Source organism: Balaenoptera ricei, chromosome 3, assembly GCF_028023285.1.
Source record: "Balaenoptera ricei isolate mBalRic1 chromosome 3, mBalRic1.hap2, whole genome shotgun sequence".
Lineage (NCBI taxonomy): Eukaryota > Metazoa > Chordata > Mammalia > Artiodactyla > Balaenopteridae > Balaenoptera > Balaenoptera ricei.
The window spans coordinates 174081902-174099016 of record NC_082641.1 but is presented as its reverse complement, the minus strand read 5'-3'; the positions used below and the strand labels follow the sequence as shown (position 1 = coordinate 174099016).

The following is a 17115-nucleotide window of genomic DNA, read 5'->3' as shown; positions in this document are numbered from 1 at the left end:
AACCCGTGTCCCCTGCATTAGCAGGCAGATTCTCAACCACTGCGCCACCAGGGAAGCCAATGAGAGTGATTTTTGACAGAACTGAATTTTCTACGGAATTGTAAGGGAATATATTTCTGTTATTTTAAGCCACTAAATTCACTTAATTTTTTACAGCAGCAATCAGAAACTCATACAGGGAGGGAGACCCAGTAAGTGTTAGTACTGCCCTCCCTTCCACTCTAAAAGGGCCACTGCTAGCCCATAGGATTTTCTCCCAAATCCTGCAATTAGTCTGGATTGCCCCAAATGACCAAGTTAGCATATCACACCCTCTACTGAACTTTGAGACCCTAATCAAATCTAGGGAGCAGCATCTTCTGGAGAAAGGGCACCCCTTCCTCAAGTCACTATCACAATAAACTGCCAACTTAGGGTGTACAATCTGAACACCTCCACTTTGCATGCAGCACTGTGTGGGATTTCTGAAAGGGAGATCATGTGGGGTGGTAGGTTAGCAGCAGGAACCCAGAGCCTGGTTTAATCTCAGCTCTGCCACTGGACTAGCTCTGGGAAATGGAGCAAGTTACTCAACCTCTCTGTGCCTCTGTTTCTTAACCTGCACAATGAGGTTAATGCTAATGGTATTCACCTTTTTTTTTTTTTAACATCTTTGTTGGAGTAGAATTGCTTTACAAGAGTGTGTTAGCTTCTGCTTACAACAAAGTGTATCAGTTATACATATATATATATCCCCATATCTCTTCCCCCTTGGGTCTCCCTCCCTCCCACCCTCCCTATCCCACCCCTCTAGGTGGTCACATAGCACCGAGCTGATCTCCCTGTGCTATACGCTGCTTCCCACTAGCTATCTATTTTACATTTGGTAGTGTACATATGTCCATGCCACTCTCTGACTTCGTCCCAGCTTACCCTTCCCCCTCCCTGTGTCCTCAAGTCCATTCTCTAGTAGGTCTGCATCTTTATTCCTGTTTTGCCCCTAGGTTCTTCATGACCTTTTTTTTTTTTAGATTCCATATATATGTGCTAGCATACGGTATTTGTTTTTCTCTTTCTTACTTACTTCACTCTGTATGACAGACTCTAGGTCCATCCATCTCACTACAAATAACTTAATTTCGTTTCTTTTTATGGCTGAGTAATATTCCATTGTATATATGCGCCACATCTTCTTTATCCATCCATCTGTCGATGGACACTTAGGTTGCTTCCATGTCCTGGCTATTGTAAATAGAGGTACAGTGAACATTGTGGTACATGACTCTTTTTGAACTATGGTTTTCTCAGGGTATATGCCCAGTAGTGGGATTGCTGGGTTGTATGGTAGTTCTATTTTTAGTTTTTTAAGGAACCTCCATACTGTTCTCCATAGTGGCTGTATCAATTTACATTCCCACCAACAGTGCAAGAGGGTTCCCTTTTCTCCACACCCTCTCCAGCATTTATTGTTTGTAGATTTTTTGATGATGGCCATTCAGACCAGTGTGAGATGATATCTCATTGTAGTTTTGATTTGCATTTCTCTAATGCTTAATGATGTTGAGTATTCTTTCATGTGTTTGTTGGCAATGTATATATCTTCTTTGGAGAAATGTCTATTTAGGTCTTCTGCCCATTTTTGGATTGGGTTGTTTGTTTTTTTGATATTGAGCTGCATGAGCTGCTTGTAAATTTTGGAGATTAATCCTTTGTCAGTTGCGTTATTTGCAAATATTTTCTCCCATTCTGAGGGTTGTCTTTTTGTCTTGTTTATGGTTTCCTTTGCTGTGCAAAAGCTTTTAAGTTTCAATAGGTCCCATTTGTTTATTTTTATTTTTGTTTCCATTTCTCTAGGAGGTGGGTCAAAAAGGATCTTGCTGTGATTTATGTCATAGAGTGTTCTGCCTATGTTTTCCTCTAAGAGTTTGATAGTGTCTGGCCTCCAATTTGAGTTTATTTTTGTGTACGGTGTTAGGGAGTAATGATGAAAAAACTGCAAGTGAGATTAAGAAAACACTCCCATTTACCATTGTAACAAAAAGAATAAAATACCTAGGAATAAACCTACCAAAGGAGACAAAAGACCTGTATGCAGAAAATTATAAGACACTGATGAAAGGAATTAAAGATGGTACAAAAAGATGGAGAGATATACCATGTTCTTGGATTGGAAGAATCAACATTGTGAAAATAACTCTACTACCCAAAGCAATCTACAGACTCAATGCAATCCCTATCAAACTACCACTGGCATTTTTCACAGAACTAAAACAAAAAATTTCACAATTTGTATGGAAACACAAAAGACGCTGAATAGCCAAAGCAATCTTGAGAAAAAAAAATGGAGCTGGAGGAATCAGGCTCCCTGACTTCAGACTATACTACAAAGCTACAGTAATCAAGACAGTATGGTACTGGCACAAAAACAGAAATATAGATCAATAGAACAGGAGAGAAAGCCCAGAGATAAACCCACGCACATATGGTCATCTTATCTTTAATAATGGAGGCAAGAATATACTATGGAGAAAAGACAGCCTCTTCAATAAGTGGTGCTGGAAAAACTGGACAGCTACATGTAAAAGAATGAAATTAGAGCACCTTCTTTTTTTTTATTCCACGTGTTTTTATTTTAAAATAAAGGACAAAAAATACATCATATTATTTTACATATACTTACAAAATAGTTTTCTGCAGATATTATTGCTTTTATTGTTTGATTGAGTGTGATTCATTTTTAAAAATTCTCACATTTCTGCCCAAGGCAGTGTTTGGCTCACAGCAGTCACTCTTTCTATATATTTGAAATATTTTATGGGAATTAAAAACTTAAGAACTTATGTCATTTGAGTTCTCTTTCTCATGAATATTTTAATGATCTGATTTAGTAACCCCTTGACACTAAGATCACTCATTTTTTTAAAAGCTATATATTAGATTTTTCTAGTTTATAATATAAAATAATTTAGATTAGAATGTGTAAATCATTGTATAATTTCAATATTTCCAACTATAGATACTATGGAAATAGCAGTCACAATCAGTTTTCTGGTTTTGTTTTTCTTTGTTTTGTTTACCCTTTAAACTTTTTATCTTATATTGGAGTATAGTCGATTAACAATGTTGTGATAGTTTCAAGTGCACAGCAAAGCGACTCAGCCATTCATAAACATGTATCCATTCTCCCCCGAACTCTCCTAGTTTATAATATAAATTCAACTAAAATATCATTAAAACAAGCAGAATCCATAATTTGGTGGCTCAGAAAAAAATAATTTTGAAGTTGAAGTTAATAAATGCCAAACATAAATTTTTCCCTGCTAAAAATAACACTAGAGACAGTACAAAGAATATTATAGGATGATGGCTGAATGACTTTTAAGCTTTTAAAAGAGTCTCAGTGATGCAATTTTAGTTATGTTGGAAAGTATTTTTATTCTTTATAAACCAGCTATTATTCCTTATGTCTAAATTCCTGGTTGAGAGAAGAAAACATTTGTATATGTCTCTAAACTGGGTCATTTCTATATTTTGCAATTCTCTGTTTTAAAAAATTGCAATTAAAAGGAAAAGTCAGAAATATAACCTGAAGAGCAGGAAAGATGAAATGTTTAATGCTGTTCCCTAGAGTTTGTCTTCCCAAATTGTCCCTCCAGTTCATAATTCTTTCATGAGGATTTTGAACGTTCGTATGTTTATTATTAAACATTATTTCAGGGGACAGTAATTTAATTACTATCATGAGTATAATTTTTCAATATACTATTTTTTATTTCAGAATCTTTTGCAAAGCATTGTTTAAAACGGTGCACGCCAACGAAGTCTCCCACCTCCTTAGCAACTAGATACTCTCAAAATTACTTCCAAAAGCCAAAATCTGCCAGTAGATATTTGCTAAACATTAATTTTTCTAGTATTCACCTTCTAAAGTTGTTAGAAAGCTGAAGTATGTTCATGTACCTAAAATGTTTAGAACAATGCCTGACATGTGGTAAGAGCTCAATTGCTCTTGGATATTGTGGAGGCTGCCCTTAGAACCTTGCCCAATTTCCCCCACCCAGGAAATCCTCTCCCCAAGACCGGAGTCTCTCTCTTCAAGAGAAATTTCACTGGTGTGTTCATAGGCAGGATGGAGGGGTGTTTGCATCACAGGGCGTGCCGCATTTTAATCCAAAAATTCCCATCTCCTCCAAGTCTTGCTTCACAGACACCAGCCACCACATCTTCTGAACCTCCCCAAGGAAGCCAAGACATCCCCCCCCCCACACACTTCACCAGACTCTCAGCCTCGAGCCCTCCAATCCCAGTCCTTTACCCACAGGAATCAAAGTTTACCAGCTCCACCAAACTAGTCCACCCTCCCCCAACCTGTCATCCAACTTGGTAAACAGAGACCTTCCATGACCAGGACCCACTTTCTTTTTTTATTTTGGCTTTATTGAGGTGTAATTGATATACCAAAAAATTGCACACATTTAATGCATACATCTTGATGAGTTTGGACATAAGCATACACCATACACCCATGATATCATCCCCACAATCAAGATATTAAGCATATTTATCACTTCCAAAGTGTTCATTATTTGTGGAAATGTTTCTCTTTTTCTTCTTTCTTTTTTTGTAAAATGATTAACATGAGATCTATCCTTTTAACGTATTTTGAAGTATACAACACCAAGTTGTTAAACGTATTTGCTATGTTTTACAGCAGATCTCTAGGACGTATTAATCTTGTATAGCAAAAACTGTATACCCATTGGAAAAGAATGCCCTGGTACCACCATTCTAGTCTCTTCTTCTGTGAGTTTGACTACTTTTCATGCAAGAGAAATCATACAGTATTTGTCCTTCTGTGTCTGGTTTAATTTCACTTAGCATAATGTCCTCTAGATTCATCTATGTTGCTGTAAATGGCAAGACTGCCTTATTTTTTAAGGTTGAATAACATTCCATTGTGTATATATATATACCACATTTTTTATCCATTCATCTGCAGGACCCACTTTCGTAGGGGGTAACAAATGTTGCAAATAAGATTACTAGTCACTGGACCTGTGCACACTAGAAGAGCCACATCGGTTGTTCATATTGAAATGTTTCCACACCATGTGTAAATAATTGTTTCCCAGAATCAGCTCCCAGGACACTACTGCCAGCCCAGACCCTTCCCTGGGACCCCATCGACTGCCTCACAATTCAGCGGCTGAAAGATTAACACCTGCTGCCTCAGAGAGGGTCTCCAATGTCCATTCTGATTGGCTGGTTCCTGAACATACCAGTTGTTAAATATTTTGTATATTGTATTTGCAAGTGGCAAACTATTCTAGACATTAGTATGTTATAAGAGAATGAAAAGAAGGTAAGGAGAGAACTAACAATCAGAGTGGTGTAAGATTTATTAAGAAAGGAAGAGAAAAGCCACCCATCTATCCAGCACCTTCAGGTCTTTGCAGAAGCAGGAACATGGCTGATGATACCACCAGATGTTAGAAAGGTTTGGGGAAGAAAAAAATAGCACTTTAGCAGCCACAGTAGAAGTAGCCTTCACATAGAGGCAGTCTTCATTTTTCAAAAAGGCAGAAACAATACTTCCCCTCCAAGACTGTTTCTGGAATTTTGCCTATCCTCCATCAAGAGGAAGACTCTGGTTCTGGTCCACTTGAATCTGGGTGGACATGTGACTTGCTTGTAACCAAGAGAATACGGTGGAATGGAGCTGCATGACCTCCTGGACTGGATCTGGAGAGGAGATATAGCCTGGTTGGCCAGAACACTCATGCTTAGAGCTCTGAAGTGTCATGGAAGCTGCCTGACCAAGGCTGACATGATGGGAGGAAGCCCAAACTGCCCTAGGCCCTGAGACTACATGAAGCCATGTCCAGCCAGTTCCCAGATGCTCCAGCCCCATCACTGTCTAACAACAACTGTATAAGAAGCTCCAAGTCAGAACTATTCAGCTGAGCCTTTCCCAGATTCCCAAATGATAGAAACCACAAGAGGTAATAAAATGAATGTCTACATTTTGTGATAGTTGTTATTTAGCAATAGATAACTGATACCCGGCCCTTGGAGAATATCCTAGAATCTTTCCTCAATCATTTCATGTCTCCCTTCTGCTTCCCTGTTCCAGGACTCTGCTTTCTGCTAAGCTTGTCAGGAGTCATGGCTCAGAAAACCAAAGGTGAGTGCTTAAAGCCTGACTTTTTCATAGCCAGAGATCAGGGAGGGTGTAGACCAATAATGCACCTGGGACCACTCACATCCTCCAACAAGACAGAGGAAGGGGGCTACTTCTGGGAACAGAAATGGGGCAGGTTTACTCCTGTAATTCTTTTTAAGTCATCATTTCATCAAATTTGGGTATATTTTAAGTTTTCTTTTTTTTTTATTTTACTGTTGTCTATTTATTTGTTTTTAGTAACCACAGCATGAACAAGATAGAGGTAGAACAGTGAATAAAACACACCAAGTCTCATGAAGTAAACATTCTGGTGGGGAGAGACAGAGCATGATGATAATCATTTCATTCCAGTCACAAGCAAGTCAACAAAAAATGAGCAAGTTCATTTCAGGTTAACTTTAATCCCTTGGCGATCTCACTAGATTCTGAATCAGCAAGCCTAGGGTGGAGCCTGAGATTCTACATTTCTAGCTAAAAGCTAGGGATGCATTCTGAGTTGCCAGGCTCTGCATATTTTCCCCCCATCATGTTCCCTGCCTCCACTCTGTGTGAACCCTGGACAGCTCCCAGATTTCTCCACTAGACTTAAGCTTGAGATATTTCCTCAGTCCCCGTTATTTCTATTCATTTTCAAGGGGCCTCAGATTAAGATCCTTAGTGATCTCCATCTACATGAAATTTTACATAGTGTTACAAAGACAACATGTACCCTTATCACAATATACCTTCTGTGGTACCCTACGAATTCAAATTTTTGTAATCATAGCTGACATTTAATATGTTCCAGGCACTGCCTGAAGAACTTTATATGTATTAATTCACTTACTCCTCACATTAACCCATTTTACAGATGAGGAAGTTGAGGCACAGAGAGGTTAGGACACTTGTGCAAAGACACACGGGTAGTAAGTGGTGGAGTCAGAATCAAACACAGTGTCCCAGGTCTTAACCAACTCGTTCCCCTTTTATATATTCTGCAATGATCTTCCGAATAGCACAGTTATATTGCATTGAAATATTTGTGTTAAAATTAACTTGTTTAATGCCAACCTCAGTTCTTTATCATGCATAAGGATCATACTTTTTTCTGTAGCTTGGGTTTGGTATCTTTAACTTTTTAATGTACTGACGTCTCACAAAAGGAAAAAGGTGCAGCTTCCTCAGCCTTGAGAGGCCCTTGCTCAGAGCCAAACCAAATGATAACAGGAGAGATTTTGACTCTGGTGACATCTGACCTGCTTCTCTTCTCCTTGCAGGGACCTGTCGTCAGTGCCCCCAAGATGCTTCCTGTGTCAATGCCACTCACTGTAGCTGCCACCGTGGATACATTTCTGAATCCAGGCAGCAATACTTCACATACCCCTTGGAGATATGTGAAGGTAAAGGGGTAATTTTCAAATCACCTAGAGGTAGATGTGGAAAGAAGGCAGGATAAGGGCTTTGAGGAGGTAACAATAATATGCAATACTGAAAACTCTGCCAACTCAACCTTCACCAAGAAAGAAATTCTTCCATGAAGTCAGAAAAGTGGGCTCTTCCAGAACCTAGTTAGGTCTCAATTTTCTCCTCCATAATGTAGGGGTAATAATGCTGACCTCATGATAGAAGTAAGGGGTTTGAATAAGGTAATAATAAATGTAACCGTACTTCATGAATCATAAAGCATTGTGCAATTTTTTGTACAATTTTTTAAGGAGAGAGATTATGTACTGAAGTCATGGCAAAGAAAGAATAAAAGCTTGGGCAGAAACTTTTTTTAATATAAAGTCCTGTGGTCACCTAAGACGCAAGATGCTGCCTCAACTCAATAATTTAAATGTCCAATTCTATGGAAGAATAAACACTCTAGAGTTGAGTAAATATTAGGTTTTTCTCCTTTCCTACTTTTCAACCTCCCTCCTGGTTGGAAGCCTACAGTTGGGAGTAAGGTGTATAATTGGCTTCTCTCCTCTTTCCCCACGTAACATTCTACTTTCCTTCACCCAATCTTGCAAGAGTTGTAACCTGGCAGGGAGATGAGGAAAGGGGAGCAGGGAAGTTTTTCCTTGATGATACTATTGTTGCTATTTAGTCTCTATGTTCCTGAGATACAGCACTTTCAATCGTGACAGCTTTTGTGGGTTATTTGAGGACAATTCCCCAATCACTCCCCTGAAATTCCCCTGATAACAGCAAATTCCTCCCTACACCTTACTCATCCTGGAGGAATCCTGTGTCTTCTTCAGCTTCTTCCTGATAAAGTCCGTTTGCCACTCCATGTGGCCCTCTCTGAAAGAAACTAAGCAACCCCACACCCAAAACTTCTCACACATGACTTACATCTAGCTCTTGGGAAATATTCATTCACCCTTTGCCCAAGAAACTTGAGATAAGCAGGTGCAGCAGATCTTTCTTTTCTGCCCAAGTGGCTCGCTCACTATTTAGATTTTTCAGGAGGAAACAGGCACCAATCAACTGGGTCCCCATAAAATGCAAAGACAGTGTAATTAGCTGAATGAATTCCTTAAAATCCCTCTCTTGGATTAAGATGAAGAGAAAAGCACTCACACACACTTCTCCTCTTGGGTGGAAGTAGAAGGGCTCACAGGACAGCATCAGTTCTCTCCAGATAAATCCTTTCTCTCTTACTTACCAACTCTTTTTAAACCCTCATATGAACGAAGGCTATAAAAATCATATGGCCAGATCCCAGACATCTCCTTCTTTGCAAATATTGCATCATAGCTTGTTCCTCACTTGAAATGCTCGCCTTGTGCTTTTTCTAATGGTAGATCATGAATCATCTTTCCAGTTCCTACTGATTCAATGGGCTTATTCTAATTTTCTATTTCTTCTTGGAATAATTTTTATTATTTATAAGAAATCACTTATTTTCCCTAATTTTTAAATCTGTGACCATAAAGTTGCATACAGCATTCTCTTATGGTTATTTTAATCACCTCCTTGAAACTGTGGTATGTTCCCCTTCTTGCTATTTTCCATCAGGTTTTTTCATCAAACTTGTGTGGGTTTATCTGTCTTATTGGTCTTTTGAATTTTTTATCCTTTCTACTATGTTTTTTGTTTTGTATTTTATTGATTTCAGATTTAATCTCTTCTTAATTTCTTTTTTCTGGGTTCTTAAAATGAATACTTAGATACTTTATTTTTTCACCTTTCTTTCTTAAAAATAAAGACATATAAGGTTATACATTTTCCTCTGAGAACAGGCTTAGATATATTCTACAGGATGAAGTATTCTTCTTATTGATCTGTGGATGGTTTGTAATTTCCTTTTGATGTTTTTCTACTCCAAGAATTATGTGGGAGGGTGCTTCCTCATTTCCAAAAAGTTAAGATTTTTTGTACATTTTTGCATTATATATTCCTAATTTTATTAGATAATTAAAGAATCATTTCTACTTTTAAAAAATTTATTAGGATTTTTAAACTAATGGCTGAAAATCTCTACTTTTTAAGTTTTTATTAGAGATATCTTTGTGGAAGCATATGATTGATTTTATGAAAGAAAATATATATTTTATTTTCAAGGAATATAAAATTCTCTCTCTCTGCATAGGCTTCTATCTCTTTCAATTTCTATTTCTCTGTGTGTGTGTGTGTGTGTGTGTGTGTGTGTGTGCACATGCGAGTGACTTTGTCTGTCTCTCTGACTTTCTGTATATGTGTATTTATTGATTTTATTTACTCATTAATTTCCCCATATCTTTACTTTTTATCCACTAGATCTTTCCTCTGTTTGTATGTGCTTATTGATTGTGATATCCAGTTCTTCTCTACTCTTATTTATTTTTTATCTACTAGTTCCGAGAGAAGTGAATTGAATATCCCAGTATAATTGTATTTTGATTTGTTCTTGCTTCTTACATTTCTACTTGTTTGTGCTTTCTGTATTTATCTATGTTGTTTGGTGCATACATATTTGTGAATGGAATATAATTTTCTTCATAAAATATGTTAAGTATCAATACATAGTTTCCCTCTTTACCTTGTTTAGAACTTTGAACCTTAAATTCCACTGAGTCTGATATTAATATTATACATTGTTTTATTTCTGTTTGAATTCTCCTAGTATCTCTTTGTGCACCTCTTTATTTCCAATATTATCAATCTCCTGAAAACAGTATATAGTTGGGTGTCATTTTTTAGCCCATTGTTCCACTTATCTACTGCTGCATAATAAAACCCAAACTCATTGGCATAAAACAACCATTTTATTATGCTCATATGAGTCAGGAATTCAGACAAGCAAAACAGTGATGGCTCTTCTCTGCCCCATGATATCTTAGGCCTCAGATAAAAGGCTCAACTGGCTGGTGGTGACTCAAACAGTTGAGGGTTAGAATTATCTGAAAGCACCTCTCCTCACATGTCTGTGCCTGGGATGGGATAACTCAAAGACTGAAATCATCTAGGATTGTCAACTGGAGCCCCTATGCTAGATCCCTCCATGTAGCTTCAGCTTCTCACAGTTGATGGTTGAATTCTGAGAGGTAATGTCTGAGCATGGAGATTCCAGAGAGTGAGGCTTCCAAGAGACTCAGGCGGAATTTCACGTTTTTTTATGACCTTGTCTCAAAGTCCTATTGTAACACTTCTGCAATAGTCTGTTGACTAAAGTAGCCCTGAGCACACTTGGACACAAAAGGATAAGACAATGTGCCCACATCTCAATGGAAAGAGTGTCAAATAATTTGGAAGCCACGTTTTGAAACAGCCGCACTCAATATTCTAGTCTCTATTTTTTTCTCTTTTTTTCCTAGTCTCTATTTTAATAGAAGATTTCCATTTATACTTAGTGTATATTAGTCCATTTATATTTAGTGTAATGGCTGACACAGTTACTCCCACGGTCTTACTTTACATTTATTATTAATTTTATATTATTATGATTTCCTCATTTGCCTTTTTCTTTTTTTTTTTTGCATAGGATTTTTTTAACATCTTTATTGGAGTATAATTGCTTTACAATTGTGTGTTAGTTTCTGCTTTATAAAAAAGTGAATCAGCTATACATATACATACATCCCCATATCTCTTCCCTCTTGCATCTCCCTCCCTCCCACCCTCCCTATCCCACCCCTCTAGGTGGTCACAAAGCACCGAGTTGATCTCCCTGTGCGGCTGCTTCCCACTAGCCTTTTTCTTATTTGTGTTTGTTTTATCAAGTTGCTATTAGTTCCATTTTTCCCTTTATTTATTTAGAATTTCTACTATACTTTTTCATACTATTAATGGTTACTTTCTCTTTTCTTAATTTCATAATCAAACACATATTTCTCTCCTAATATTTGAAACACTCATCAATTATTTTTCCCACCAGGTTGCATTGTTTTCCCTATCAAGATGCTTAATTTTACCCTTACTTCCCCTCTCCCAGTAAAGAGACGACATCCTTAAAATACTCTTATTTTACTCCTCTCCTTTCCTCCTCTTCCTTCCAATCCCCCCCCCCATGAATGTTAATTTTATTTCAACGTTCATTGTAAAACCCTGCTTCCTCTTCCCTTCATCTTCCTCCAAGTTGAGGTTTCTGTACTTGCTAATTTAATACTTGTTAACTTGTTTGCTTGGAGCATTTCTTCACATGTTTTCTTCAAATTGGGTACATGGGTAATATCTCTGTCAATTATTGTATAACCTCACCTTTCTTTTACTCCAACAAGTAAATTCTATCTTGCCTGTGTAGAGAATTTTTAAACTCCATCCTCTTACCCCAGTAATCCATCGATACATATCCCAGTAATCACAGAAACTGTCTTCAAGTTTACAGGTTTGCAGTTGGGAATTCCAATACCAGACTGAGTCTCATTCCTTTGTAGTGAATTGTAACTACTTTCTATCTCACATTTTGTAAAGTTTTTCTCAGGAGACCATCTTTACTTTTCATTGGTTAAGGGTATGTCACAGGACAACCCTATCTGAAAGGGAGGTTGAGAAAGAGAGCACCTGAGAAACGGGAACAAGATTGCCATGCTTGGCCTCCCAAACAAGGAATAGCTGTTGAGTAAGCAACAGCATCAGCCACACTATGTCACACTCTGAAAATCCCAAATTCCGTGTTTCCTGTAACAGACAGGGAAATCACACATTTTTACTTCCCACTTGACATCGTTGTAAAGGGGCTACAGTGACCCTGAGGACTGGAGACATATTGATTTAACAAAAACATTCTAACTCAATTAGTTAGTTTAGCAGATGTATTAATCTGCTCAGGTTCCTATAACAAAATACCACCGGCTGGTGGCTTAAACCACAGAAATTTACTTTATAACAGTTTTGGAGGCTGGAAGTAGTCCATGATCAAAGTTCTGGCAGATTCTATTTCTAGTGAGACCTGCCTTCTCACTGTACCTTCACATGGTCTTTCCTCACTGGGCATAAGGGCAGAAGCAATGGTTTGGAGTAGCACTCCTGTGTCTCTTCTTATAAGGATGCTAATCCTATCAGATCAGGGCCCCATTCTTATGATCTCATTTAATGTCAATTACCTCCTAAGAGGCCCCATCTCCAAAAACAGCCACACTAGGAGTTAGGGCTTCAACATATGAACTGGGGGTAGGGGAGAGATACAAACGTGGTCAGTATCCCATCTATATGCCCTTGGCATTTTTCATTCCTTCGTACACCAAGTCTGAGGCTTTCTCTGGCCACTGAAGACCACTCAGTCCACGCTCAGGACAAATGGAAGTACTGGAGAGTTTACATCCCCTGGGAACATTCCTCCACCAATAAATGATAAGATTTTGTGGATAAATACCCCAGCTCCCTCACCCCTCAGGTAGGCTTACCTGAAGTGCATGCTCTACACTGCCTCTCAGAGGTTCCCAGAGGAATTGAGCCTCAGTCGCCCACAGTAGAAATTTCCTGGATAATACCCCCTTTATTTTCTGCCTTCCCTTCCCTGTTTCATTTCACCATTTCCGTTGCAGTGTTTTCTGGGACCATCTCCCAAATAAGGTACTTGAACTTGAATCCTTGTCTCAATGTCTGCTTCTTGGAGAACCCAACCAAAATCAACGAAGAAAGGAAAGAACAAAGACAACTATTACCTTAACTGAGTTGTTTTGGAAAGCCAGGATAGACCCTGGTGGAAAGGATATAGCTTCTGGCACATATTTAGATGTTCAATAAATCTTTGTCAAATGAATGACCAAATTTCTCCTTTGTGTTCCAGATATTGATGAATGTAAACCACGCATTAGTATATATTGTGGTGTGAATGCTAAATGTCAGAATACGAAAGGAAGTTTCTACTGTCACTGTAACGCTGGATATAAACTCCTCTCTGGGAAAGCACAATTCAGTAATTCCAGCGAGAACACTTGTCAGAGTAAGAAAATTCTTGTCTTCTTGTCTCCTTTTCTAATTTTTAATTGAGTCTAACACCAGAAAATATATACTTGTGGTGGGGCCAGGACATGTCTATTTTCTGGAGGGAAACAGGTAATGGAAAGAGGAAGGGGAAAGGAAAGAAGGAAGTTTAGAGAAATAATGGGGTTAAGAAGCCAAGTGAGGGTGTTCCCTGGTGGTCCAATGGTTAGGACTGGGCACTTTCACTACCATGTCCCCGGGTTCAATCCCTGGTCGGGGAACTAAATCCCACAAGCAGTGCAGTGCAGTGCGGCAAAAACAAAAAAAGGAGAAGAAGAAGGCAAGTTGGAGATGGAGGTGACAGGGTTGTGACTGAGACAAGATTCTTTGAATTGCAAAGTAAAGAAACCCACTCAGGCTAATTTAAGCAGAAAAGATGAGTTTATGATAAAGATGCGTGGAAACGTCTTGGAACTCAAGGGCAAGAATACAGCTGGGATTCTGGAATGAACTGAAGCTGGGGACCAAACACTCTCAGGGCACCCCAGTCTCTCATACTCTGGGCCTGCTCCTTTCTTCTCTTTCATTGCAAACTGCCTTTTCTGACTCCTAGTCCACAGGACAGGAAATACGGCCACCAACAGCTCCAAATCTTACCATTGTTAATGATCCAACCACCCAAAGAAGGATCAATTGATTCTCTCTTGGACATAATTGCATATTACTTGGAAATGTACAAAGTGGCCCAATTTGAGTCATATGCCCACCCTCAGATCTGTGACCTTGGATAAACATGATCACTGTCATAGAAATCATATAGATGGAGAAGATCTATACATAAGAAACATGGGACTTGGCAGACTATCCATGAGGTATTGACTACAGTTGAAATCATAAGAGAGAGAGTCTTTAAAGCTAAATTCTAGGAAACTGATTTGTGGAGAAACAATAATACTGATAGATAATATTTATTTCATTTGTACTATGTGCCAAGTACAACACTAAGTGCTTTACATTCATTATTTCATTTATTACATGAGGTAAGCACTGTTATTACAGATAAAGAAACTGAAGCACCCAAAAGTTAAGTAACTTGTTCAAGGTCTGCCAACTAATAAGATGATTTTTAACTTAGGTCAGCCTATACTGAGAGTCCACACTCAGCCACTTGCTACACTGCAACATGGGTCTCAGGGAAGCCATAAAAGGGACAAAGCATGCTTTTTTGGTGCAATAATAATAATAATAGTAATAATCAGTTATTCCTCTTTATCAGTCAAGATCAAGCCTGGAAAACAGAAACACACCAGGTCTTTTAAACATAAGTAATTTCATATAGAGAATTGGTGCTGGTGAAGGAAGAGCTGAGAAGTCAAAAGGACAGTGAAGCAACCCAGGGATTAGCAATAGCAGAAATCTGTAGCCATCCTACACCTAGGGGGACAGAAGAGGAAGTGGTATTACCAGGACCCAAAAGCTGGGTCCATCTGATGAGAGCTGGAAATTTAGAAGATATACAGCCCTCAGAGGGCTATTGCAAGGATTAAATGAGATAGTACCATTTAAAGCATTTAGTGCAGTACCTATAAGTATTTGCTAATATTGCTAGCTTTTCATCTGATTCTCAGGAAAACCAAACTAGGTTAACACTCCTGCTCCAGATAGAAAGGTCTGGGAAAGTTCAGGTTGCTCTTTAATATCAAGAGTATGGGGCTTCCCTGGTGGTGCAGTGGTTGAGAATCTGCCTACCAATGCAGGGGACACAGGTTCGAGCCCTGGTCTGGGAAGATCCCACATGCCACGGAGCAACTAGGCCCGTGAGCCACAATTACTGAGCCTGCACGTCTGGAGCCTGTGCTCTGCAGCAACAGAGGCCGCGATAGTGAGAGGCCCGCACACCGCGATGAAGAGTGGCCCCCACTTGCCACAACTAGAGAAAGCCCTCGCACAGAAACGAAGACCCAACACAGCCATAAATAAATAAATAAATAAATAAATAAATAGACTTTCTCTCTAAAAAAAAAAAAAAAAAGGAGTATGTTGTCCACCAATGGGAGGTGCTCCTGCAAGATTCAAGCCCAGGTTACCCTATTTCCCCAAGTCTCAAGCTGGAGCCCACACCAGGGTCTTGGAGCTGCATGTGCTCCAAATGTGAGACTGAGGTCCAGGTGGGGAAGGTGACAGAAATGAGCACGGGGCGTGTAGGAAGGGGTTGCTGTGCCGTTAAGTCCACCACTAACTTAGACAATCAATAAATAGTTGTTAAATGAATTAATGAGTAAATGAATGAAAGAATATGATTGAACCCAAAGTGAATTAGTGTTTTACTAGGCAGCAGGCACCTCTGTTGACAACGTATAAACAGGCTGAGATTTTGCCTGGGTTATGATGTTAATCTGTTAAACTCACCTGATCTTACAAGAAAGAGAAATGCCTTAGTTATTTTCCTAATTTTAAGACATTTTCTAATTTTAAGAGCTCTTTTATATGGATTGAGTCCATCTAGGGTTCGTTATCGCCAAGGTTGGTAGGTCCAAGAAAGCCCTCACAAAAAAAGTATGCCACTTTCTGCCAAAAGCATGTTTTTCTACAATGAATGTGGTTTCCAATAACAAACATTTTCAGACTCAGGCTGTAAGTAAAAGTTCTTGAACTCTTAAGACAAAGCCTTCAATGTACAGGAAAACTCTTTGCTCTTTTTAGCAAATAGACTCAGCTGAAAACCAAGACACAGAATAAGTATAAATTTAACCTCAGTATGATGGTAACGGATATGTAAACATTTGCTAGACTTTCCTCGTCTTTCTAAAATAGAGATGATTATCCTCACAACGTACAATACAAGAAGCAATATACAAAGGTCCCATTAACAGATGAAGATCATAAACTGACATTCTAGTCTCAGTTATAATTCCCAGCCAGGATGAATTTTAAAACCTGAAGCACCTAATTTTCTGTTTCCTCAGCCATTTCAGTTATAATGTTCAGCCAGGTCTGAATGAAAGAATTTGGAGCTTACAATTTTCCACTTCCTCTATGCCAAGGTATCTCTACCACAGCAGTATTGACATTTGGGGCCCCATAATTCTTTGCGGTCAGAAACCATTCTGTGCATTGTAGGGCGTTGAGCAGCATCCCAAGCCTCGACCCACTAGATGCCAGTAGCATTCCCCACCCCAAGTCATGGGTGACCACCAAAAATATCTCCAGCCATTGCCAGTGTCCCCTGGAGGCAAAATCACTCTAAGTTGAAAAACATTGTTCTATGCCACAACAGGGATTTGGACTCTGATCCCCCAAAAGAGCAAGGTCTTGGAGCTGCAAGGTCTTGGACCTTGTTTCCTTGTCAGGAAATATAAAGTGTATGAGTTCAGACCTTCTAGATGCAAAGTTACCCACCTTACCTGCCAACCTCTCCACACTTTTACTTTCAATTCCTACAATAACATCCTCTGTTGTCTTTTTCAGAAATCACCCCCTCAGAGACAACCAATAGCACAAAAGAGGTGAGTGGAAGCTGAATCCTGGAACCTAGCCGGGTAACAAATATTTACAAATCTCAAAGCTAGCAAATGGAGGTGAATACTATATATTATATGTGTGCTATATGTCATATACTATACATATGATAATATAGA

The 17115-nt window shown here is 38.8% G+C and overlaps 1 protein-coding gene across 1 annotated transcript in view; it reads left to right on the top strand.

Annotated features, from left to right (window-relative positions):
* The first annotated feature begins 6084 nt into the window (after positions 1 to 6084).
* ADGRE3 (adhesion G protein-coupled receptor E3) overlaps positions 6085 to 17115 on the top strand; it is a 40343-nt gene continuing 29312 nt past the window's right edge. Inside the window, exons 1-4 of the mRNA XM_059919167.1 lie at positions 6085 to 6163; positions 7420 to 7542; positions 13341 to 13496; positions 16946 to 16983. Coding sequence (XP_059775150.1) covers positions 6085 to 6163; positions 7420 to 7542; positions 13341 to 13496; positions 16946 to 16983 — 396 coding nt within the window. The remainder of the gene's footprint in view (positions 6164 to 7419; positions 7543 to 13340; positions 13497 to 16945; positions 16984 to 17115) is intronic.